The sequence below is a fragment of the Pomacea canaliculata genome, linkage group LG11 (genome assembly GCF_003073045.1).
Source record: "Pomacea canaliculata isolate SZHN2017 linkage group LG11, ASM307304v1, whole genome shotgun sequence".
Classification (NCBI taxonomy): Eukaryota; Metazoa; Mollusca; class Gastropoda; order Architaenioglossa; family Ampullariidae; genus Pomacea; species Pomacea canaliculata.
This window is the reverse complement of record NC_037600.1, coordinates 20,380,250-20,407,003: the sequence shown is the minus strand read 5'-3', so window position 1 is coordinate 20,407,003 and position 26,754 is coordinate 20,380,250. Positions and strand designations below refer to the sequence as shown.

General features: G+C 42.8%; 1 protein-coding gene across 5 annotated transcripts in view; it reads left to right on the top strand.

Moving 5' to 3' along the window:
- LOC112575069 (breast cancer anti-estrogen resistance protein 3-like) overlaps positions 1–22,395 on the top strand; it is a 54,716-nt gene extending 32,321 nt beyond the window's left edge. For 3 of the 5 annotated variants that reach the window (XM_025256617.1, XM_025256616.1, XM_025256618.1), the window contains exons 2-7: positions 13,153–13,276; positions 16,381–16,492; positions 16,935–16,986; positions 17,217–18,830; positions 19,164–19,332; positions 20,124–22,395. In XM_025256617.1, the coding sequence (XP_025112402.1) occupies positions 13,184–13,276; positions 16,381–16,492; positions 16,935–16,986; positions 17,217–18,830; positions 19,164–19,332; positions 20,124–20,627 (2,544 nt within the window). In that variant the 5' untranslated portion in view covers positions 13,153–13,183 and the 3' untranslated portion in view covers positions 20,628–22,395. Of the gene's footprint in view, positions 1–10,466; positions 11,367–12,639; positions 12,717–13,152; positions 13,277–16,380; positions 16,493–16,934; positions 16,987–17,216; positions 18,831–19,163; positions 19,333–20,123 lie in introns of those variants that run through there. The other 2 variants (XM_025256615.1, XM_025256614.1) reach the window with 2 other exon arrangements.
- Positions 22,396–26,754: the final 4,359 nt, after the last annotated feature.

Below are 26,754 nucleotides of genomic sequence, written 5' to 3'. Positions count from 1 at the left end.
CCATCCCACCTCCTCTGTCATGCAGCCGCTGGACGGAAATTCCTGACGAGGCTGTAACCGGCGTGCAGGCTGGTGGATAACCTCTGACCTGTAGACCGTCACGCATGAAGATCACTTTGGGTGCATGGGGGACACGAGATGTGGTTAGTCTCCATATAAACCACAGCTTGGAGTATCTAATAAGGAGTCGGTTACCTTCCAGACTTTTGCAGTTTGTCGACTTTCCTACCTTAGGATCCTTCCCGACAACTTGTAAACAACCTCACCTGCTTCTGATTTCGCTGTTATTCTTTATTGTGCAACGCGCTTACGCGAAGGAAATTCCCACAAAAGTTCCGGACAAGCAAACATCTGGCCAATGTCAACAAAGGGAGTCCAAAGGTCCGCAGGCCAGCCACGTAAATTCTGGATCCTTCCCCCGTATATCTCTCAAAGGGGCATAACTGCCAGTAGCCGAGGCGTTAGAAGATGGAGGCTGCGATGGGAAGCAACGGGGTGAACCCGAGTCGAGGTGCAAACGGCGTCGGTGGCGTTAATTCGAAGCAGTCTGAGCCAACGGCTGCACAGAGTTAATATCGCAGTATTGGCCCCTGTGACGGATGAAGCCTGTGGCGCCACCCTTCAGGCGGAGGGTTATTCCTCGCAGAACCCGTATGTTCAGCTCTCCCGCCTTTGCGTCTGTTTTATGCATTTTGGACACAGAACATGGCCGCTAAGAGAACTGTCAGTCTTGAAGGCAGGGGCCCAGCAGGAAGCCAGAGGTCCTGTGAGATTTGTTGAGCTCCTCACACCAGGCCCACCTCGCACTTCTGTAGAAACCTTCGTTCAGCGCCACCATCGTTCACTGTTCGTCTTCTCCAGTCTTTGATGCTTTGAGATTGGGGATTTCTTTTAGACTTTGGTGGATGCTCTAATTTATATTTGGTAAAATGCATCGATGATTGATGGTAGGGTTAGACACAGACCAGGTAAGCAAGACCTGAGTCACTGAGAAGCACCTTGCACGCAGGTGTAACTTTACTGGCCTCTCCTCCTCTCTAGGCACATTTCCGCCGTCCCTCTCTCCCCTCTGTGTGTGAGAGTTAGTTTTTTAAGCAATTTTCATAAATTACCAGAAAATTTTGTAAAAACAAGAAAATAATGTTAATTGGAATGTTTACGATGTGACATAAACGTATAATGAGGAACAGTTGTACCAGGGAAGTTACCTGCCGAGGTGCGGCACTCTACCTGTCCATACAGTAGTGCAACTTTTTTTATGGCTTTGCTTTGATTCAGAAGTCAAAGCTTTGTGTCTACCTCCATGCCTCTGTGTGTGTGTGTGTGTGGTGGGGTTTATATGTGTCTGCGTGCATGTCTGACTGCTTATTTTTGTGTGTTTGTTTGTCTCTTTCTCTCAGTGTGTGAGGGTGTCTGTTGAGTGTGTGTGTTCGCGCCCGCAGTATGTGTAAGTGTGAGAGAAACCCTGTTTGTGTGCCTGTGTATTCCCTTGTGTTTGTGTTTGTGTGAGACTCACCCTATCTTTATGAATGCGTCTGTTCTTATTTATTTCATCTCCTCTTCTCACTATATGGCTTTCCTTCTGCGTTTCGCGTTCCCATTGAGTTATTTGTCTTTTTTTATCCCCCTTCATTCGAACTATCCTTCGAGTTATTGTGCATTCATGCTCATCATCTGACAATGAATTCCCTCGACATGTTGTTACACGAGACAAAAATATTCTCTGGAAAATAAAGAGCTTAGCGTTTATCTTAAGACTATTTTCACTGGTCAGTGTAGTTTTGTTTGTCTGTTTAGTTTAGCTTTATTTATTTGTTTTGTTTTGGAGTTTTTTGTTTGGTTGTTGTTTTGTTTATTTTTTGTTTTGTTTTGTTTTTTTGCGGGGCTAGCAGCTCAGAAAAGAAGACTTTTGTTACACAGTGTACCTTTGATTTTTCTGTTAATGTATTCGCCGTGTCTAGATGTGTATCCCACAGCGATGATTCACGATCCATAACTCCTCACGCTTTTACTGGAAGGGTTACGTAGTTGTCTCCCTGCTCCCGTTAGCCCACACTCTTGCCATTGTAATCTGCTCGTCGGCTCTGGGAGCTGCTCCGCCTGTCGCCTCTGCTTACTCGGAAATATCAAGAAGGAATAAACTGCTTTGATCTCTGCATGAAGCTTGCCTCACCTACCATGTACACTGTCTGGCCGGCCGGCTGGGTGACTGGTCGTGTGGCTGGCTGGGTGGCATGGCTTGTATTTCAGGCAGGACGCCGTAGTACGGTCTGGTTCAGCTGAGGCACCGGTAGTAACATGCCTGCTCATCACCAAAATAGTGAGAATTATACATTTTTTAAATCCAGATCTCATCTCCATGTGCTCATATTTGTGACAGTTTTGAAAAGAAACTTCATTCCTTGGATCAATATTTATTTATATATGTGGTATACAAAATACAGTACTATACAATGCAAAATATCCTTTTCATTGAATTATTTTGTCTGCCAACGGTAACATAAAACATCACTTTATATAAAATGTTAACTCAGGGTAGGGTTCACAGCTACATAGGACTTGCATGGACTGGAGGCTGTGAGCGGAGGTCGAGCTAACCCGTGGGTACCGATGTCCTCCTTGTTCATACCCTGCTCACTTTCTAGTGTATGTGTGGTGAAGTTTGTCAAACACATTTAGATTCGTGACAGTTGATGTGTGTGACAGCAGTTTCCGATTTTTTTTTTTTTGTATTAAACAGTCTGCATGTCGGCACATCCTGCTACCATCGTGCTAAAAACTCACCATGACAACCGATACCATGATGCTAACATGTTGGGCAACAAAGATCATCTTAGGTTCGTGACCCACTCAATCTTTTGCGTGACAACAGATATTTAGTGCTGTGAAAATAGCATGCTAAATCGTTCGTGTGGCCTTAGATTCTGATGCTAATGTGCTAATTAGTCAGCATGACCTTAAATCATTTAGGTTAATGATGATGATGTGCTAACTACACCAAATGATAGATGGATTTTTTTTTAATTTGCGATGCTGATTTACTGGAATACACCGAGCGACAGCCTTCATCATTCAGGTATTTTCTCGAGCACTGCACAGAATTGGACGAGCAAGGCGAAAAAACTGTTTACTCCGTCATCTGCCGTTTGCATGTTTACAAATATGGCCGCCGCGCACCCACGACGTAATTGCGCGTGGGGAAACTGCCGGTTATTTATTAGCGTGTCCGGAACAGCTGCAGCCAACTCCACATTTTTTTTTTAAAGAGAAACCGTAAAACATGGCACTCCCACAAATACACAGATTTGTGCCGAGAATTTAAAAAAAACTGGACAGCCATTAAGCCTTACCTTCGTTTCACGCGAACCATTCATTCTAAGATTCCCTTTCAACATCCTGTCGCACACACACACACGAAACACCTTTCGTTGCAGAGTTTCTTTTAATCTTCTTTAGTCTTATCTTCTTTTTTTTTCTTCTTTTTTTTTTAACTGTAGATTTGAAACTTCTGAGTTAGTGAAGGTGCGTTGCTGGCAGCTCCCACCACCACAAAGAGCCGCAGTTCCAAAGTTGTTATCGGAAAAATTATCAGACAAATTCGGCAGTGTTTACGCGCCGGTTAATTAATCAAAAAAGGTTGAATTGTGAGGTCTGCGACAACAAGTTGTTTTTGGGTCTGAAGTGTCGGTAATTTCGCTGATTGCTGAGCCGTGCGATAGGCGTTGTACAAACACTGCGCTATCTCCTCTTTCCCTCCGACATGCTTTGCTAAAAACGTTTGGACGAAAAGGAGGCTCGGTGATTGACTGCTGTGCCAGAAGGTGGCGCCTTGTGAACATTTACAGCACAACACGGGTATTGCCTTACCCGAGGTGCCCATAAGGGTTATCTTCAGTCATAACTCAAGTTGGTGGAGAGCGGATGTGTGCATCTTTTTTTTTTTTTGGCAGTTCCTCTCTGCCCACCCGCCAACCGGACATTTTTAAGTACTATGGAAGTAACGAGCAGTTTTATGTACAGATGAAATTAATGAGCAGCTTTATACATTCTTGCGACTCATCTTGACTGTTGTTACCCGGAAAAGGTTTCAGTTACACATTGACGCTACCCGGCAGCCGGCAAGTCGTCCAACAGCCAACAGGTACAAGTCGCCCACCGTCTTCATTCGTCCTGTGTTGCTGTGGACAGACGTTTGGAATGGTGTGTGTGCGCGTAGGTTGACATAACAGAACATGCACAGCCGACTGTCCTGTGAGGACAACATCGAGGGATGGTGGCGCTTGCAACTCTCCCTTGCATTGCACGGTGTCACGTGACCGTGATGCTACCATGCAACTAAAGGCTTTTCTGTAGCCAAACTGATCACAGAAGAGTACAAATATATCTCATGGCTGTTTTGCAATATTTATTTCCTATATCACAAAACTTTTCGTTAATTTCACAAGTAATAAAACTCTTTCTTATCTTTACATAAAACTGTTCATTAATTCCAAAGATTCTACGGATTCTATGGTCAGATTTTTTTTTTCGTTAAAGGACTGTGAGAAAGCACTGTCGATATTCTAACCTAGTTACTGTTGATAAACACATATGGAATAAATAATCCACACGAAGGAACTACAGTATAAGGCAAAGACGAAAGTCATGCTTGTCAAGTTTGTGGTATGTCAAATATTCAGTCACACAAAGTTTGCCCCCAAGAGTTTGTTGTGCCGAGTTTTTGCGAGAACAAGGAGAGAAATGCCTGGGTGGTCTTCTGACAGCGAAGACTGGCATCAGAAAAAGAAACATGGAAACTATTTCAGACATTCGTTGACTGTCAAGTGTCAAAATGTCCGGAAAGTAGGACCCGGGGAGTAGCTACAGGGGAAAATGTCTGAGCACCACGGGATGTGTCTATTCCCACGATGAACTGCAGACAAACACCTGACAGTAAAAGGACCACGCGCATCAACTACATCGTAAACAGCTCGTCCAATTGTAAACAGGCTAAGCAGAAACCAAACAAATAAGGGACGAAGAGGGAGATGAGAATTATTTTGACTCTGGCAAGACGGCGATGATAATAACATTTCTCTTTTATTCTCCCTTCCATCCTCAAGTGCTCCCAAATAACAACCAGCAAAAGAAAGGAAGAGTTTAAAGAATAGCTGAACCGCCAGTCCGTGGGATAGTCAAGTATATTTTTGTTGAGCTCCTCCACGACGAACACGTTCCCTCCAAAGCCGGGTGCATCAGGTGTAGACTCCAGGTGAGTTGTTGTGTCCCTGACCTCGTGTCAACACGACAGACGACACATCGCGAGACTTGGAAACTGTTAGACGACAGTTTTGTCGGTCCAGCGCTCGACTGGTTTGTTAGGAAGAAAGTGTTTCCACCTAGCGGAGATATTCGTTCTAGGGAGGAAGGGAAGGAGATCAAGAGAAAGGAAACTGATAATCGCAAATAACTGTTGCTTCCACCCGCCCCCAAGTGAACAGGTGTCACAAAGTAATTGAGATACGAGAAGAGATTTGAACTCAGGACCTTACGACTTCTTGTTGCGACTTGTGCTCGTTTCACCACTGAGCTATCGGGCCTTCCAAACAGTGAGTATTAATCAGTTTAGTCTGTTATTTTGTTGTCTGGACACTTAATCCTCGAGATGATGAGTGACTTGGAAACCATACATGGTTCCAATGCGACCACGCATTCTACTATTGTTTAATTCCCTTTGAAACTGTTAGATTGGTTGGTGGAGACATACATGAAGCACGTGCTACAGGTCGTTTATTTTTGCGATGCAGTCGGTGCGTGTTGTTTACTTGCATGAAGCAGGCGGTACAGGCCTTTGAGATGCATAAAGCAGGCGGTGTATGTCTGGTAGATAAACGAAGTAAGGCAGTACAGGGTGTGGAGGTGAAGGAAGCAGGTGCTACAAGACTTTTACCAGGTTGTTGTCGTGGTTCAGGCAAGCACCACAGGCCACCCGGCGCAGTTTGTTGACAAGTTTATCCACGTGACTCCACGTGTCATGTGATCAGGATAGGCAAGTTGACATTGCCTACTTCTCATTACTCTCCTACAGTTTGAAGGCTTGTGCTAGGGAGACACCACAGCCTTTCCTGCAAAAACCACCACGACTACATTCATTTCGTTTTCCATCTCCGCCCCTCACACACCCACCTTTGTTGTACAGGCTGTTTCCACTTTGGAAGTCTAATGTGTGCATCCTGAAACATTTGTTAGAACAGGTAGCTGCAAATGCTCTCTCTCACACACACACATTACCTATCTTTGGTGTTTGTGTACAGGTAAGGCAAAGTGGGTGAAAGGAGAGAGGGAAGGGCGGTAACCTACCAATAGCTTGTCAGGCTCTTCCCAGAATGCATCGCAAATTACAGGTAGCACATAAAGACTCGACATTTACCAGACATGTCGCTGGAACACTGCTTCTCCTGACTTCACACTCATAGTACTTTCAACTACCTCTCTCTCTCACACCGAGTCTTTTTATTTCCGTGATGGTGGCAGGCTCCGCACATCCCGCTAATGTTTATCTCCCCTTGCTAGGCAAGGGGCGTGAGCATTACTCACGTCTGGTACTGGACAGACAATCGAGTCACTTGAGGCTGAGGGCAGCACCTGACATTTTTGTGGTTTGACACAGCACCATGCACACACCTACTGTCATTCCACCCAGTGACAGAATTATCATCACGAGGGCGGCGTTCTTATCATTCTGTTTGACAGTTTTATTTTGTACCGTTGGACACCGACTGAGAATGAAACTCAGTTTCGATTTAACAGCGTTGGTTTGAATTGTCCACCTTGAACGACTAAAAACAGTGATCGGAAACGACTGGTCAGACATGATCGGAAAGTCTTGGTAAAGGAAATGATTTCAGGTCAGCCTTTAGGATGAATAAGGCAGGAAAGAACACTTCTTTATATTGAACTCTCTTTGGTGTGAGATGCCATGTAGCATCTCTGTCAGTCTTCAGAGCCTCTGGTGGCTGGACCAAAAAAATTCTATTCTCTCCAATAAAGTTATTTATGTCAGCGTAGGACTGTCGTTTTCCTCCGTGTGTCCTTTTAATTTAACTCCAGTAAAATATAAACATTTATGATTTTGAAAATTGTTTATGAATATTTTTTTTTACACCCTCCTTCCCCTTTCGTCCAGACCACACGCATGCGCGGGAAGTCTATTTCCGTTTGGTCTTGTCGGGAAGTATTAGCTGTGGCCTTTCAGGGAAACGATTGCAGACGACATCAAAGGATTAAGGCCCCTATTATGTTGTTGGAGCTCGCCTGGTAATGTTGGTAATTCTGGTAATGTTCCCTTCCGGTTGAACACTACATGCGGTTCCCACGGAAGGCGAATCGAGTTTAACAGTCGGCGCGACATAACTGTGTAAAGCATGCACATCATACAATTATAACCACACGCAGTAATTAATGCCAGACAACAAACAATCAACTAAAACATGATTAAAATAAAAAAGACTGCATCGACAAAAAGTAATTGAGGTGGTTAATCGAAGCTGTCAGCTTCAGCCTATGCGAGGCTTTGTACGGTGCACAGGTAGATTTATAGTGACATCCCTCCCCCAGTGACGTCACAGATAACCGCCATGACCCTCCCTCCTCCTCGTTCCCGCAGCGATTAGGTTCGTTGACCTTCGCCCTCCATAACCTGGCGGCGGTGACGAGCTGGAGGGTGACAGGGGCAAATAATCAATGGCGGCGCTGCAGGTCTGAGTGGGTTGATGTTGTCGTCGTCGTGTCTTTTATTTACTATCCTCATGTCTTTTCTCTGCTAGTCAAGGGCAGGGAATGTGAGGTCAAAGACTTTGACAAGATCGCTTGTGACAGAGGTCGCGTGCGTGTTTGCGAAGTGCAACTACTTTAACTTCAGTCGATGGCTGGAAGATCACCTGCCACCCTGACGATGGTTTCTCGATCACACCTGCTACTAGACTTTAATTAATATATATTGTAATGCTAGTTATAACTGTTTCAGTTAAATATTAAGTGTATGCGTAAGTGTGTTTGTACGTACGTGCAAGTGAGAGGGGGGACTGGAATTTTAGTCCCTCAAGATTTATTCTTTTGGTTTTTGACTGGACATGCACTACTTTCAAAACTATAAATCTTATAAAGAGTAGGAATGCTGACATCTGTAGGTGTTGTTAGTAAAGTTTGGTCATAGTTCCTTTTACTGCCACCATCATCCACCACCACCACCCCTACTGCCCTCCCAAAACGATTTTGGCAAGTTCTTTGGTCCTCAACCTCCTCCCCCACCCCACAAGCCTCTATCAACCTCTAAACCTAAGAAAATCTCCGAATTAGGAGTAGGACTACAAAGGAAACAGAATCATTGTTCTTCGGATTACCATACTGCAGTCGCTGCATTTTATGACGAGGTCACGAATAGGTCACGAGCTTTCAGTTGATGTCTTCGCTGCACCGCAGTTTTGCTGCATGCTGTAAGCAGCAACTTGCGAGTAGTTCGGGGGACGAGGACATGTTTTGAAGGGTTAATGAGAGTGACTGTTGGTTTAGAAGAATTTTTAATTCTGCGTTTTCATCGAGTGCATTTTTGCATCAGCTCTCGTCTGCCATATGACAGCAATGGTTACACTTACAGGCTTGGGCGTGTCCCAAGTTACGGAAGAAACTGCCATTGACTTCCGATGTAACCCTAGGAGTACGTTTGCTTTCCTTCCTGGAGGATGTTTTATATTTTATGTTTTCAAATATTTGCCGTGACAGCTCTGGTCCCAAACAGATGTCGAGTCCGCGACTTGAAGCCAGCAGAGCGTTTAATGCAATTTTATACAACTTGTTGATGATCATCTGCGCTGCCTGGTGACAGGTTACAGCCCTGTCATTACAGGTCACAAACCTGTCATCACAAATGATGGGAGTACTTGGTTGCGCAGGAGATTTCGCCTCCACCAGCAAGCGCGAGAATTTCACGAGTTTTTGTGGCCGTAAACTTCGTTGTCCAGCCTCCCAGAACTGGTTGCTCGAGGCTTCAGCCCTGTTGCCCCTCGTCGTGGGACTGGGCGCAGCTGAAGACAATTTGACTTCGGCACCCTTTGTCGGCGCGGTCAACAATCGTCCGTAAACTGCCGCAAGCGGTTGAAGTGGGCAGCGAGTGCGACTCGTCTCAAAAAAAAAAAAAAGGAAAAAAAATTCGCGAATGCTTGGCAAGCAGATGTTTGAGAGCAGGAGTGAGACAGCGAGCAAAGGGGCGCCACCTAGGGCTGAGTTGTCGTTGCTGGCTCGAGCCTTGTCATCTTAGCTTCATCTCTCGGAGTGCGCTTTTCATTATCTGTTGTCGTCTTCATCTGTTGACGTTTGGTTGCCTACCTACCACAGTCAGCTGTTCATTGATGTCACAGACACCACAACAAAATTTTCGCCAGGAACAGCGGAGACAAGACCGGTGGGTGGGGAGGTAAGGAAGGTCAGAGTGCATCGCGACAACGGAGGTACGTTGCTTCGGAGCGACCAGGGGGTAGTTGTGGGGGAGCATCCAGACTCCTAACCCTTGGCTGTGCTCAGAGATCCACCCACCCACTCACTGCACGACTGGCGTGTGAATTCTGTCAGATGCATCGGTGGAACTTGACAAACTGCCAGTCGCCGAATCTCCTCTTGTCACAGTGACAAGGAGCGGGGCGAGAGAGCTTCGTTTGTCAACGCGTTGAGAGACAGACCTGGATAGAGAGAAGGCAGGAAAAAGTGGATTAATCGCCACAGCCCGTCATATATCACCCTCCCCCTCTTCACCTCTCCCCTCCATCCTCCCCATCCCCTCCCTGAAGGACGAGTCGTCACGAAAGGTGACAGGCATGCAGTGCCAAGGTTTGCCTACTGAGTCAGCGCTACAGAAGCTGTGGCTGCTTGCTGCACACAGCTGTGAGACCCAGACCAGCTGCGTGAAGAAAAGTACACCAAGTGCAGCTGCCATTTGCAGCGGTTAGATTTGTAAAAAGGGGACCGAGCTTCGACGAGGAAATGTGTTACGTGTGTGGGTCTGCACGTCACGTGTACTGAACGCTGAACTGTTCAGAGTGTTCGACACAGACAGAAGTGAACGCCATGAAAAGTGCTAGCAAGCTGGCAAGTCTGTCCTGTCATGTGCTTACTCATCGGGAACTGGGTAAAACCACTACCACCGCAACGACGATCAAATCAATGTTCTCGAAATCGTCGTACGAACATATTCCTGTGATGTCTCGACACACTGTGACGTCATGGATTACCAGTCCAGCAGCTTCAGCACGTCGTTTACCTGCACACCTGTTTGTCTACATGTCATCTCTGGCAGAACCAGTCATGGAATAGTAGACTGACATATTTGCTGCCAGCACCTCAGTGAACACTACTTCCTCTGCTTGCCAGATCTTTGAAATTGTGTGAAAAGTGACTCCACTTACCTATGGACCTATTGAATTGTCAAAAATAAAAACAAAAACGAAAGTCTGCCAGCCCACCAAAAATAACTAAGTTCTTCTTCGGCGCTTGTAGTCTGGTCAAAGATTATCTCAGATGTAAGAGCACACCTGTAAATTCTCACTCCTCGCCCAGTCGATTTAATTTTAATACCTTATCCATCACTTGGCGATTGGCAAAGTTCCGACCATCAAGATAAGAAATCAGTTTTGCCGTGTGAGACTTTAATGCAACTGGTGCTTGCCAGTGCGTCTTCGGATTCTGGAAATAAAATGCAGACTTACCATGACGAGATACACTAACGACACCTCGGAGGAACGCGTTGTGTTACATCATCCTATTAACTGACCCTCCCGGCATGGTGAGGACAGCGACCACGTGACACCTCACTGCTCTCAGTTGCAGTTTTCCACTTTTCCTCCCTCTACAGCAAATGAGGAAATCACCTTTTCACACCAGCCACCCTCGCTGTATGTGCGACAAGTGCGGAGGTCAGAGGACAGGCAAGTTTTATGGACCACGAGTTCGGAGGAGTACAAGGGGGGAGGGGACGGCATCGCACATAAAACAGACAATGGAGTGTTGATGACTACTTCTCACTCCACCTCCGAAACTGTGCATCAATGTTTAAATCTCATTACACTTGGCAAGGATGTCAACGGCGTAGGAAGAAACGAAAGGAGAAAAGGAAGATGACATTTATGAAATAGTTTACAGTCGCATGAAACGAAGCAAAGGGAAGTTGTTACAAGCGACTTGTTCTCGGTAACTTTGAAGGGTTTGCATGGCTTCAAGGAGACTGAGGAGGAGTCTTCACCTGGAGAGTTGTGTCTCCGGTCAGAGTTCACAGTGAGTGTCGCAGACTGGTGCCGGAGGATGGAGCATCGTGGGCCACAGAACGGCAACCTGTTGAGGTAATTACAGTCGTTTACATGTGTCTTGTCAGGTAAGCAGGGATCTCTTTCTTGTGATGGATGAGTTTGTCACCTGAAACCATCATAGCAGACATGTTTAGCGAATTTGCAGAGATGAGAAGTTTATTGTAAATTGGCATTTGCAAAATTTTTCCCGCGAGTTTTAGAGGATTTTTTTTTTTGCTAAGAGTTCACGACTGCAACAACAAGGTATAACTTTCATCTCATGTCGACGATTTCGCTAACTACATCACTGCTTATCCTTGCTTATTCGTCTGCGCGCGTGTGTGTGCGGTTGGACTTCTCGGTGTGGTCGTGGTGATCGGCTTAGTGTTAAGCGAGACCCGGCTTGTGTCGCCCCCTCCCGCTTTCCTCCCAACCACCTCGGGGGCCAAAGGAGGGGTGAGGTGGGCGGGAGGTATTGTCCTCGACGCCATGTAAGCGTCCTCTCGTCCCCCTCCAACTTCCAGCCACACAAGGAGGTCCTCAACTGTTTGTTTGAAACATATCTTGTCAGGTCACGGTGGCTTGTATGGATCGGAGGTGTGTGGTGGTAGTGGGAGGAGGGAACAGAGAAGAGAGAGCAGCAGAACAAACTATACTGATGATCGCACTTACCTGAACACCTGTCATAACACACATGTCGTTTTTATGATGTATTATTTGGACGATGGTGCATGGAAATGTGTTGTGAAATTGCGATGGGGGAACATCAAAAAGTTTTGGGTTAAGCATTCAAGAAAGCGGGAGCACGTGCGTGTAATGATGAGACAAAGGTGTCTTCAATTGTTTATTTGTTTGTGTGTGTGGTTGGTGCTGGTTAGTTGTAAGGTGCTGTTGACATGTTGCCTGTCCGCTGGATGTTACTTATAACCGACATGTACACACCTTGCACACTCCCCGGTTACAGGTAGTCATTACACACTGCACATCTCCAAGTCACTACCTTGACAAAAGAAAAAAAAATCGTTGAAGACGCGTGCCAGTGACAAGCAAACACCTGTCACCCGTGCCAGCACCTCGTCACCTCGTGTCGTCGTTATGTGCGAACACACGATGGCGCCCTTTTTAATTTGCATAAATTTGGAAAAGGTGACCTTTACGAAAGGGATGATTTAAAATGTATTTGACGACGAGATGAGTGGTGGCCGCAAGAGTATTTATATTCCTCAATATCTTATCGGATTGATTCAACTTTTGGTTGTAAATACCACGCCAAGAATATAATGCAAGAGAGGTCATTTCATAGTCATCGATGTGCTGAGAAATAAGTTGTCTCCCGTGCAGTATGTTCAAACATTTTGTGTCTACGCTCAGCATCTCACTGGATGGATACAGCAGAAGCTCAGAGTAAATTTTCATGACCCTATTATAAATCTTCATCCTGTCGAGAGTGGCATTGCAGTATTCGCATTTATATGATCTACAGTCGAAAAAGGCTTCTCACATTTCCACTTTAATTTTTTAGTTGCCTCCAATTTGTTGCGGTTGAGAGGGTTAGGTAATCTGGGGGGATTGTGTATACAACTGTGGTATCATCGTCTTTTTCATCTGACAACAAATCGGCAATCAAATTGACTATCATAATGTACTTGATAAATACATAATTTCTGGGAAAAAAAGAGTTTCGATCGTTCAGTTTATTAATTTTAACATTCTTTTATCCATTCAGTCGTTTAATCCCACTGTTATCATTCAATCTCGATTGACTCATCCAGGTAATTCAAGTAAATTAAGATACTTATTTTAATAATGAATACCACGCGTTTTCTTTGTGTTCCTGCAGGTTGGTGTTGGAGAGGGGAGCGAGACAGAAGATGGCCGGCAGACACATTGCCATTCCCACCTGGCTTGAGGCCCTTGGTCTGCAAGCTTACCTACCTTTGTTCGGCAGCTACGGCGGTGTTGAAGTAAGTTGACGTCACACACGATATACCTAGACAGGTAGCAGTACAATGACGTCACACAGTATACCCACACAGGTAGCAGGGCTTGGACGTCACACTGATGACAGGTAACAGTACATTGATGTCACACAATATACCCGGACAGGTAACAGTACAGTGATGTCACACAATATACGCGGACAGGTAACAGTACAGTGATGTCTGTAATTTATTACCCAGCTGACTGTATGCCACACTGGTGTCTGTCACAAACACCAAGTAACAGTTTTGCTGTACAAGATAAGCACGTTGCCATATGTATCTAACAGGCGATAATTTCTGACGTAACAAACGCTCATGTTACTACCATCAGTATATGGCAGCCTAGAACCCGGATCTTATTAGTCGGTACACGGTGAGTCATTGGGTAGAAGTATAGTCAGTATACTGTTAAATGCCTTGACAAGTTCTTATTAAGAAATATTGCTCTATACTAGTAACATAGCAAGATGATTATACCGTATTGCCCCCCCCTCCCTTCAAACCCCCCCCCCCCATACAAACATTCCCACCCCCTAGAGTCTCAATTTTTTTCTTTTTATAGAAATGACAGCTTCTTAATATTTTGTTCCACAACTTTGGAGTGTATAGTGCAATACTTCAGTGGCGGAAGATGCTCGGCTTTAGCACTAAATTTATGTTCGTTTTAAGGGTAGTTTTAACACGTGAGTTAGGAACACGGCAGAAGGAAACCTGTACACTCCAGGAAACCGTACGAAATGTTTGTAGAACCATCGGGCCAAAATCCAGGCACGACAAAGAAAAAAAAAGAGTAAGAGACTATTCCACATTTACAAGCAGCACTTTTGGAGCAGGTGAGTTTCTCATTTGGATTTGAAGGCTGAGATAAAGCTTCAGTTTCTCAATTCACCGTTGCCATGTATGAGACACTGGCCACCCTGTAAAAGTATAGGGTGGTCTGGTGGCAGAATGGTGAGCGCCTGTCACCAATGCATGAAAGTAATTGGCTGTCCTGGGTTCAGCTCTCGTCTCGGGCACGTTCCTCTTTCTCTGAATGGCTACCTTGCTGTGATATAAGTTGCTGGCACGGCGTAAAACACGAATCCTCCCCCTCCTTTCCCAGTAATCTGATCTCATTTGTATAGCTTCTTCCCTTCCCCATCAAGTTTGCTAATGTATTTAACGCTGCTGTGGCATTGTTGTCCACAACAGTTGCTGGCTGTCCGTGCCCAGCAGTTGAGACAGACTTTTCATGAACTCACGCGCACGCACTCCACAGCCGAACAACTGCGCATTCATGCTGTCCTCCTTGGAACGTGATAGCAGTCGAGGATGTTGGCAGTCCGACGGAAACGCTGGCTGACACACGCGCCTGTGTCTTAGTCTATCGCTGGGGGCCATGGCTTCCCCTGCAGTTCCGGCCACTTGACTGATGAGGCAGTTGTGTGGTGTCTGTGACCAGCAGCTCAGTCCTCGCCCTGCGGCGCTATCTTACATACCATTGCTATTTCTTAGCTTGCGGGTTCCAGGCAGTCATTTAGAGATGTGAGTAGTTAAAGTCATTAGAGTGGCAATTATTTACATTTAATAAGAAAAAAAGAGTTTTATAGTTCTCTATTTTTGCGGATTCCAGGCAGTCATTTAGAGACATGAGTAATTAAAGTCATTAGAGTGGTAATTATTTACATTTAATAAGAAAAAAAGGTTTTATAGTTCTGTATTTTTTAAAGGATATTCAATGGGATGTGTGTTTAGATGTATATTAATTTTTGTATGTATTATTTTTAGAAAGAACTGAAATGTATCCTGTTTAGCACGGTTTTTATACAAAATAAGTCTTGAGTAAACTACCAACTCCTTTAGTGTACCTGTAGACCAGTGTACAGTATTTTTCTGTAGCAACTTTTCACTTTAGAAAACTGTGTCATATTCTGGTCTGTCCTCATAAAAATCCTCCATTTAATGTAAACACAACTTGACACATATTTATGGAATACCTGGAAAGGAACTTTTTATTTTGGATATTCTGGCTGTGGAAGGTGGGGGTACAGGGAACAATGTTTTATGCATAGCCCTCAACTAAGGTTATATCATGGCAAGACACCCAGCCCTGCAAACAACTGCCACATGTAGAGAAAGAACAGTGAGATCTGAACTGAGGACAGCCAACCTTCAGTGTGTTGGTGACAAGCACTAACCTTTGCGCCACTGGACTGTCATGGATATTCTAGTCCATTGTAAATGAAAGATTCTGGGGAATTTACACATCATAAGGACTAGTCATAATCAAAGTTACTTTTTCTCGTTCTCTCTCTCTCCTCCCTTCACACATTCCTTCTCTCATTGTCACTCCCTTTTAGGCTCACCCTCACTGTTTGAAATTCTCAGCCAGTCTCCTCAAAGCGTTATCTTTAAAATCATCTTCCATAATCAACCATACTATTCTGCTCACTTCTCAGTTCTTCATCTCCATCCACTTATTAAAATATTTGCTCTGTTTACTGATGGTTACGTTTCTTGTATGGTTGAAAATCGATTTGTTTGTAGTCTTTCTTGTGCAGCTCATAGATAGCATCCACACAAAGAAATGTACTTTACAAATACTGGTATCATCATTCAATACTTCTCTTCATATACAGACACTTTGAGAAGGGGAATGTTAAAGAAATCAGTTCACCAATTGTCTAGTGTGGCTGACCTTTTCATGTTATTGTCCCTTATCTGTAGACTGTATATCTTTCCCCCACAAGTACATTTGAATGTTAAGGCAAAGATAAAATAATAATAATGAGGACTTGTGTAGAACCTTTCCAAAAATTTGCTCGGAGCACTTTACATAAATCATACATAGACTAAATCATCATCAATCATGCATAAATAGTCACATATAACAGACACGCTCACTTCTACAACATACACTCATACACAAAGTAAATTGCAGACACACATTATGCACACTCATGGTCAGGACAGGGTCACAGTGAAGTCATCATTATGAAAAGATGCGTCTTAAGTTTGGACTTAAAGGTGGTAAAATAATAAAGTGTCAATGCATGACATTTTTCAAGCCTTATGCAAGGGCTGACATTTTGTGTTCTCTTTTTCAGGACCTTCTTTATGCATCTGAAGCTGAGATAAAGGATCTGGGGCTGAAGAATGGAGCACACCGGGCAAAGATTGTTTCCAGCTTACGGATTCTTAGGGAAAAATATGAGAAAGGTAATATATATACATTGTGTGTGTGTGTGCACGCACTACCTACATAGATGTATGCACATGTGTATTCAAGAGAGAAAGGAGGTTCTTTGGAGAAAGTTGAATTTGTACGAGAACATAAGTACTAGAAAGAAAGCACATCATTATCTCCCATTGCAAGATTTATTCTTTTCTTTTTATAATAATGGTCGTCAAATTTTTATGTGGAAGATTGTTTATACATTTGAAGTACTTTTATGAACAAGAAGAAAACTAATGCTTATGCCACACATCCTTCAGCTGTTGATGTGATGGAACCTGAAAGGTCATTATCACAGTGTGGTCAGCACAGCATCATTATTAATGCTGTAGGCACCAGTCCAAAGTTTTGACTGGGAACTAAGAACAGAGAATTAGTGGTGAGCCATTTTAAGGTCAAGGATTTATACATTTTTATATTTTTCAGGAAAACCAACTGGCAGTGGTGTGTTTTCCTTGCAACAGCAAAATAGTTCACAGTGAGTGTCTTTCATGTGTTTTTGAACTTCAGAGAAACCAGTACCAAATTGCTGAATTACAAGTAACTATTAAGAGTACATAGTTCAGACTGAAAAGTCAATAAATACAAAATCGCAAAGCTTAAAATGCCACAATAATGTTAAATAATAGGGATAAAATATTAACAAATTGTGTTCATCAAAGAATAATCTGCCCACTCATATTTTTTTACCCTTTTTATTCTTTGTAGCCTGTCCAGTAACTTGCCATCCTACCAAGACTTTCCAGCAGTGATAGCCTCCCCTGAAAAACTCCAACAGGACTTACAACATGAACTGAATGCTGACCCTTCAGAACTTAAGTCTCGAGCATGGTATCATGGCAACATATCCCGTCAGCGAGCTGAAGCTCTTGTGGTAAACAGCGGTGATTTTCTGGTGAGAGACAGTATCTCCAAACCTGGAGACTTTGTGTTGACATGTTCTTGGCGTGGAGTAGCTCTTCACTTCATGGTCAATGCTATTGTGGGGGACTGCGCTCCAGGTAGCTTACCCAGCATATCCTACCAGTTTGAAGCCGATTCATTCAGCAGCATTCAGGATCTAATTCAGTTTTACCTAAGCCGGCAGAAACCAGTGACTCTGGCCTCTGGTGCAGTGTTGCAGAACCCAATTGCTCGGTCTATGCCACTGAGCTACTACGATTCAAAATACGGATCATTATTTAGTTTGGACACCAGTGGCCATTATACACCCAGTCAAAGTCCCAAGCCTAGCCCTTTTACCTCACCTTTGACCAGTCCTAAATCAAGCCCCTCAATGAATCGGCGAGGTCTCAAGTGGACAGGAAGCCAGCCTCATTTAAACATTGATGACGTGGAGATGGATCGCAGTCGATCACCATCACTGGATAGATGTGGCAGTTTGCCTGTCATTAACATCATCCCACCAGGTGGCCCTGGCCGTGAAAGTTCTCCATCACCTGTGACCTCTCCACCTCCTGTTGTTAGCCACCAGCGGGCTGGGAGTGCTCCTGTGTTAAATGACGACTCTGTGCATGACAGTGGTGGAGGAAAGGCTAACTTGTCTTACACTCAGTCTTGCAGAATGACTCCAGCAGGCTCAGAAAGCAACCTAACCAAAACTCCACCTCCCAAACCAAGTCGCATTCCCTCCATTAAGTATAAGAAGCGACCAGTTATAGTGGTGCGAAATAAGGAACTGTATGAGGATGATGGCAGAGACTATTCAGACTTGCGACAGGTCACAGAGGAACCAAGTTGGCTGCAGAGTCACAGTCAATCAGGTCTGAGGATCCCAGTTCCTCAGAGTCCAGGAGTCATGAAGAGCCACTCTTTCCAAGGCAGCAAAGACAGTGATATCAATTGCAACAACATCAGCAAAAATTTTTACACTTTACCCAGCAAATCAAAGCAGACAAAGCATTCACTAGCACGACAGTTGTCTGATTCAAAGCATCCATCTTATGTCAGCAGTGATGGCAAAGGTTCTCTGTACAACATTATAGATGATAGAAGTGTTGATAATATGTACCAGCTTGGTTACCTCTGCAATCATAAAATAACTATGCCAGGCCACAACCTGGGCTCCAGAATCAGCCTGACAGGTTATAAGTCTGGTATTCTGCCAGCAGAAAGCAGACTTCTGGAGCCAACAGCTATAGTAAAGACAAAATCACTTCTGCTGTCAAGCAATGCAAAAGCTATAGCTGGTCATCTGACCAAAGTAGACTTTGACATTCTGAGAGTTCTTGATGAGGATGATTTTGGTGTTGGAGTAACATCTGGATTAGAGTTACTTACCCTACCACAAGGAGAACAACTACGCAGTGATATTATTGAAAGGTAAATTAATATCCCTTTTGCCAGTAGGCTAGAAAACAGTTTGTTTTTACAAACTAATGACAAAGTTTTAAAAAAGACATAATGAATGGTTTTAGAATCTTGGCTAAATGATTGAATTGTTAAAATTAGTGCAAAATAAAACAAAGGCATAAGGAGCTATTCATGTGCCTATACAATTGTATGTTTGTATCCTTAAAAAGGTAACACATTTCCTCCTAAGCAGATGAATAAAATGTGTTTCTATGTTGTTAAAACAATCATTAAAGATGTTTATCTGGGTTTTCATATTCTGTTACAGACTTTTTTAAAAATCATGTGTACTTTAATCCTTAGGTGGGAATGCTTAAAATTGTTTGTCATGACAACCATCATGACATGCAATTCAGTGTCGGAGCGGGCACACATGCTGAGTCAGTGGATACAGACAGCAGGTGAACTATGGAGCACTAAAGGCAACATGTTCACCTTTTCTTCTGTCATGGAAGCTCTCTCATCTCCACAGGTGAGGCATGCTATGATACCCTGTTAGTCTATGCTATCCTGACTTCTCAAGATTTCTTGAATAACAGGTTTGCATAGCTGCATGAATTGTGAGAAAAGCTTATGAAAGTGTCTCTGGAGTTTTAAAATGAAGTAAAGATCATGAGAGAATCCTGAAGGAAAGGCAAATAAGTTGTGTATAAATTATAAATATTATAATGTTTAGTCAGACAGATGTTAGATCTTCAGTCATACGCTTATCTGTAATGTAAACCTGCCGAGCTTAAAAAAAATACTGCAGTCTGAGGTGTAGTTTTGTATGCTCTCTGCAGGAGTGCATATAAGAAGGAAACCGTGTTTGAGTAGTCATACAATCTCATGAACTTTCAACAATGTTGAGGAATAAACCTGTTACTTGGTCCAGATTTGTTTACTACTTTTGACTCGTCCGTTTTAAGTGTGATTTTCCAACTGACAAGGCTCCAGAAACTGCTGTTTGAGATTGTCATTAGTTGGTTAATCTTTAAAAAAGCCAGTTTCATAATTCTTTACTTTTTATTTGCAGTCTCATGTAAAATGTTCATATTATTTTTTAAAATTTGTGAAATCTGATGCCCAAGTTTATTAGTTATAAATAAAATAGTTTCAAAGTCTGCACCATATCCATTGTGCCTCACTGTTAAATCTATACTTCTCCAGATTTAAAGACTTTTTGTGATTTTAAAAATCTTAATCACTTTGTTAAGCAGCTGTTATTCTTACAGATATTGAAGACATTTTTAATAGCTCTCTTAATTTTTTAATTTGTCATAGGTTCACAGGCTGCGAGACACTTGGCTTATTCTACGACAGAACCACACCACCAGTGCATACCTCTTTGATACAAAACTTCGTCCACTTCTCAAGTTGCTGAATGAGGGCAACAGAACTCTTCCATTGCAGAATGTGTGTATCCCTAATGTTAATCCAGTTGCCCAGTTGCTCCATCGAGACATTGACATGTGCTCCTCCTTGATGACCTGGGAGGCATGTGATCGTATCTTTGGTCTTGATTTACTTCTCTCACATCTGGACATTGGGCGGACCATTGCATCACAGAGTTACATGTGCAGAGTGGCAGGAAATGCAATTATGTCTGAAGTGAAGTTGGAGAATGATCTGGAAGAGGTGATGAAGACTGAGTTCCATTTGAGGCTCATGTGGGGCTCCAAAGGAGCAGGGGCTCCTCGTGAAGAGCGCCTGAAAAAGTTTGAACAGTTGCTGATGGTACTGTCAGAAAAACTGGAGAAACCTGATGACCATGGTACTGAAGTGTAGTAGACACACCAGAAATGTATGCTGATGACATTGTATATGGCAGGTGTGCATTACAAACATTAATATTGGATATCCATTCATGAATGTACACACATAACAGTTTGTATCAAACAGATTGCAGCAACTATCATGCTACGCATGTTAGCTAAATATGTGCCTTCATTCTGGAACAGTATATTTTTCATGTGGTGGTATATCTGCATTCAAGGAGGCTGAGTCATCATTGTGGTCTTACAGAATTGAACATCAGCAAACCTGTAGTACAAACTTACTCCACAACCTGGTTTGAAGGTGAATAACAAATGATAGGGAGGGGATGGCAGCTGGTATCAAAGAATTAGGTTTATGCCTGTTTAACATGGAGTTATAGATTCTAAATTAGTGGAGTTTAACATTATTGCCTAGATTGTATGTGGACAGTATCAATAGGGTTTGAATATAGATTGATACAGATGTATATTACAAGAAACCAAGGAATATGATCTCATGAAAAACCACACAGGTTTGTACATCTTAAGGAGTGTCATGAACTCAAAGGAGACTGCCAAAGATAAATTAAGCTGTCAGGTCAGCATGTAATGCGTGTTAAGAGTAGACCATTCAAAAGTGGTCAAAGAATCCATGGTATTTTTTGACAAGAAATGCTGCCTCACCTTTGATGATGTTGTTTTGGGCTACATGGAACCTGGAGGCGTTTGGGAACATTTTGTGGGAAAGTTTGTTTAGGCTGGGACTTTATAAATTGATTCTGTCTTTTTCTGTGAAATATTTATGATCAGACATGTTGCTTGCTGGCTTCTTTGCCTTTACGGCATTATTTGTTGCTATATGATAGAACCATACCTTTCCACAGTCTGTGGAAACCTAATGCTTGAGAATGTTTTGTCTAGAATGCTGCAATCCTTTAGTTAATTCTGCTGTACACTTTTCTGTAAATAAATACCATTTTTATGTTTCAGTCAACGATTCATTTCTCTCCCCCAGAAAGGTTAAATATGCATAGCCATTAGGATTCGAGATTTTATTGATTCCTTCCAGATGCTGACATGTATGGAGTCAAAGTGTTAAAAAGAAATGCCAAAAGTGTCTGGTCTTCATTCTTATTTAAATGTTTTTTAAAAACTAATATTTTTGAACATCTAAATATTTGTAGTTTAGATGTCATGTAAACTCTTCTGTATAAAATCCTTTATTCCAGTGGACACCATGGTAAAAAGAATCCCTGAAATGAGGAAACTGGTGCTGTATATTGAAGTGTATTTTCCTCTATATTTCATCTTCTTTAGCAAATGGATTGCATTATTATTTTTTATGCTAGGAATTTATTATAAAGATTACAGGTGCCAATAATTCGGTTGTTGCAATTCAAAAAATTGAAGGCAAGTTATTTGAGAATACTCATTTCTGAGAGAGCATGGATGCATTGTTATACCTACATATGGATGTTGGCGAGTGAGAGTGTGGTGCAAGTTTGTCGATTCCCACTATGTCAAGTGTTAATATATTGAAATATAAAGTTTTCATAACTGACAGATTTATAAGAGTTGTCTGAGCTTAAGACCACGAAGACCGAACAATTGTTTTTAAATATAAAAATGAGCACTTTTTTCCAGAAAGATATTAAGCACAAGTCATATAAAATTCTGCACAAAGCTGACTGGTTGATTGCTGCTCGTATATGCGCAACGTGCCTTATAATCTTCTGGTTTTGCAACGTTTTTATATAATATGGAAATCATCTTATTTAAATAAAATATGACAATCAGAATGTGCATATGGACTTTGATGGAAAAGAGTAACTAGTTGAACAACAAAGGAAAGGAGGTATTGGACATGTTGCTGAAGACTTATTTCGAATCTCAAGTGTGGTTCAGGTAGCCTTAAAATTTGACACCAGTATAACCTTGTCAAAGATGGCTTTGACGGCTAAGAATTAGCTACTGAAAATGTAGTTATATTTGGAACAAACTATGAAAACCTTGTTCAGGCAGAAAAGACAGTTCTTTTACTAGCTAGATTCTGATCTGAAGATGGTAAAAATTATCTCAAGACGGACAATTTTATTTTCTTAATCTTGATTGATGTTTTGTATCAATCTAAGGTAATTAGATGTCTATAACTCTTCCTAACAGTTCACACCAGAGAACACAAATGTCTTCATAGCTCTATAGCTCAATTGTGTTGATACACCTGTATTAAATGAGTTTCAAAAAAAAAAGGATTAACTTTCTGTAGAAGTAATGGTTGGAAAATGAAGAAATCCAGTCTTCTTGAAAACAGTCTGTTTGTCTTCTTTTGAATTCAACAAATTTCTTAGTATTACCAATCTGCTGTGGCTACCAGACAGTAGCATTTTGTATGAATTCTTGGGATATTTGCTGCCACCAGCCCTAGTCAGTCAAAGCCAGTCTTTTAGGCATCCATGGTAGGAAAAACTGCTGAAGTTAAGCTGCACTCATACAAGCATTAACAACAGTAGTAACAAAAATTTCTCCTGTCTTTCAAACTGCATAACCCTGCCATGGATGTGTATAGGTGGATTGTTGTCTGCCTAAACAATGAATGTGACTAAACCGGAAGCTTTGTACACACCTGCCTCATTTTAGTAGTAAAATGGAAAAAATCATCTGCCAGCAATCCAGCAATACAAGTTCGTGACCCTACTCTTTACATAATTTCTGATAGGTCCTTTACCCTTTCCCAATAAGGATCCTGCTTTTACATTAAATTTTTCAAAGGTCATAGACTTTTTAGGACATGCATTTATTATACAAAATTGTTGAAAGATTGACAAGCAAGCAATATTACAGCTGCGATTCCTATCAGACCTGAAATTCATTAAAAAGCGCTCGAATCTGAGCCAGAAAATATCAGACGCTCTCTCTCTCTAAAGGTTTGTGGAGCAGACCATGAGGAATCCTAGGAGAGGTTTGTGGAGCAGACCATGTGGAATTCTAGCAGACTATGCTCAGATTATACTACAGGTTTGTAGATGTCATACAAGAAATGAGTGGAGCTGTCACACCAATATTGTCAGAATCTTTGACTTATTTTTACCTATGATTCAATGAAATAAAACTCATAGTAGCCTAAAAAGAAAAAGTTCAAAAAAAGATTTTTTTTAAAAACCCATCAAAATGTGTATGTACTTCACAGAAATACAACTATTGCGCGCACACACACATATATATATGTGCATGTGCACACACACAAACACATAAATATAGATTATTCAGTAAGAATCAACATAATAGTCAATTTAAAAAGTCACCAAAACTCACAATTTTCAAAACCAGTTACCTGTCATCAATTTACGTAGAATGCCAAGAACAGATTAATAAACTACATGTATATTGTTGTGGCCCTATGCTCCTTGAGGATTAAACTAAACTAAAAGTACCTAACAAGAAGAATAGCCAGAAAAGGTAAAGGAAGGAAAAAAGCACAGGAGTTGTAAATATAAGGGGCAAGAAATTCATAAGTCCAGTATGCAAAACGTTTTAATGAAAATCGAAGTAAAATGCCACAATAAAGGAAACTTAAAATGTTTTTTTTTTCAGTTTACTTTCAAGACATTCCACTTTATGACATCATTGATATAGGAGCAGTGTGAGGTGCCCTAAGCATTAGTCTTTAACTGACTGTACAATAGAAGATCAGGTCTGTATAAGAGGAGCATGTCAAATATGGCAGACCTAACTTATTTGGTGCAAAAGAGGGTTGTGGAGCTGATCTTCACGAAAGTAAACTTGGCAATAAATGAACTATTTAGTCTGTCGTGTTTTGCCGCTCAAAAGGGAGACGATCTCTTGAACATAAATAAGCTTATTACATGCAAATACATGCAAATAGGCATTTTCCTGTTTGTTTTGTTTTTAATGCAAGAAACCGCCAATCTATCTATTCCTCTTCGTGCATCAGGTTGCACATAAGGCCTCAACCAGAGTCCGCCACCGATGTCGATCGGCTGAAACCCGCTCTAGGTGTCCCCATGTCCAGCCCTTTCCTTTCATCTCCCTTTCCACTGTTCTTCTCCAAGTTTCCTTTGGGCGGCCTCGTTTTCTTCGGCCGTCTGGAGTCCATCGTAGGGCGATTCTGGAGAGGTCTGCTGTCTGCTGGCGGAGCACATGTCCAATCCATCGCCAATGCCTTCGTTGAACCTGCGTGGTGATGGACTCGGTTTCAGTTCTTCGGTGGAGTTCTTTGTTGGTGATGGTGTTTGGCCAAAAGATGTTAAGTATGCGCCTGAGGCATCTGTTTTGGAAGACGTCAAGCTTGTTACTGATGGTTTTGGTCGTCTTCCAAGATTCTGATCCATAAAGGAGGGTGCTGATCACATTTGACTTGAAGATTCTCAGCTTGATCTTCTGGCTGATGTTTTTTGCCTTCCATGTGCTCCTGAGTGAGGCGAAGGCCTGGCTGGCCAGTCAGGCTCGAATCTCCACCTCCGCATCCCCGGTGTTTGACATTTTGGACCCAAGATAGGAGAAACTGTCAACTTCCTCAATCTCTTCTCCATTTAGTTTGATGCTGTCTTGGACTCTGTCGTTCACTCTCATACTTTTCGTTTTCTTTGTGCTGACCTTCAAGCCAAGGTTTCCAGCTGTTTCTGAGAAGGCATTTGTTATTTCCTGCATGTCTTGGTGGCGGTGTGACAGCAGGGCAATGTCATCAGCAAAGTCCAAGTCTTCAAGCGTTGTTGTTGCTGTCATAGTCATGGTCAATCTGATCCCTCTCCTCTCACTGTCGGTGGAAGTCTTCATGATCCAGTCCATGGCCAGGATGAAGAGGAACGGCGACAGAATGCAGCCCTGCTTCACCCCAGTACTGACGTTGAAGGGGTCTGTGAGCTCCGTGTCACAGACAACCTGGGATTTGAAATCGCTGTACAGCATTGCAATGACCTGAACAAGTTTTGCAGGGACTCCGTAATGCCTCAGGATCTTCCATAAGGACTCACGGTGGATGCTGTCAAAAGCCTTCTCCAGGTCGATGAAATTGATGTACAGCGGTGTGTTCCATTCGTTGCTCTGCTCCAGAATCTGTCGCAGAATGAAGATGTGTTCGGAGCAGGATCGCCCAGGGCGAAATCCTGCTTGCTGTGGTCGGAGGTCTTTCTCAAGAGTTGCCGTCAGTCTTGACAAAACAATCTTGCTGAAGACCTTGCTGGTGAGGGAAAGAAGTGTTATGCCCCTCCAATTATTGCAGTCTCCAAGATCTCCTTTCTTGGGTAACTTGAAGATGAGCCCTGTCTTCCACGCAACAGGGACCTGCCCTGATTCCCAAATTTGCCTGAAGATTTCAGTCAGCTTGGGAGCTGTCACATTTATATCTGCTTTCAACATCTCTGCTGTTATTCCATCTGCCCCTGGTGCTTTGCCGCTCTTCATTGTCTTGACTGCTGCTGTCACTTCTTCCAGGGTTGGTGCATCTGTGCAGATGTCAAGGTCTATAGCTGCTGGCTGGATGTCTGCAAGCTGATGGGGATCTGGTCTGTTCAGAACCGACTCAAAATGTTCCCTCCATCGCTGTAGTTTTCCTGCCTCTCCCTCGACGACATTACCGTTCACGTCTTTCACTGGCACATCACTATTCTTAAACCCGTTGTTTAGCTGATTGTTTATCTTGTACGGTGTCTTCAGGTCATTTTTTACTTGCTGCATTTTCTGTTCATCTGCCAGTTTCTCTATGTGGTCTCTTTTGTCGGTTCTTGCGATCCTCTTTACCTCTTTGCTGATTCCTGTAAGACTCGATTGAAGTCGTCTAATATTTTTCAGTTTGCCTGAGTCCACTCTCTGCTGACGTGCCTGATTTCCTCGTGATCGACGCAGCTTCAGAGAAACTGTGGCTATCACAAGAGTGTGGTCACTGGCAATGTCTGCTCCTCTGTAGGCTCTAACATCTTGAAGTGAGCTCCTCCATTTTCGGTTGATGATGACATGGTCTATCTGGTTCTTTGTGATCCCATCTGGTGATGTCCATGTTGCCTTGTGGATGTCTTTGTGTGGGAAGAGTGTGCCTCCAATCAGTAGGTTGTTTTCTTCACAAAAGTCTGCCAGTCTCTCTCCGTTGTCATTTATGGTTCCGATTCCATGTTTTCCCATGACATGCTCCCTGCAGGTGTTGT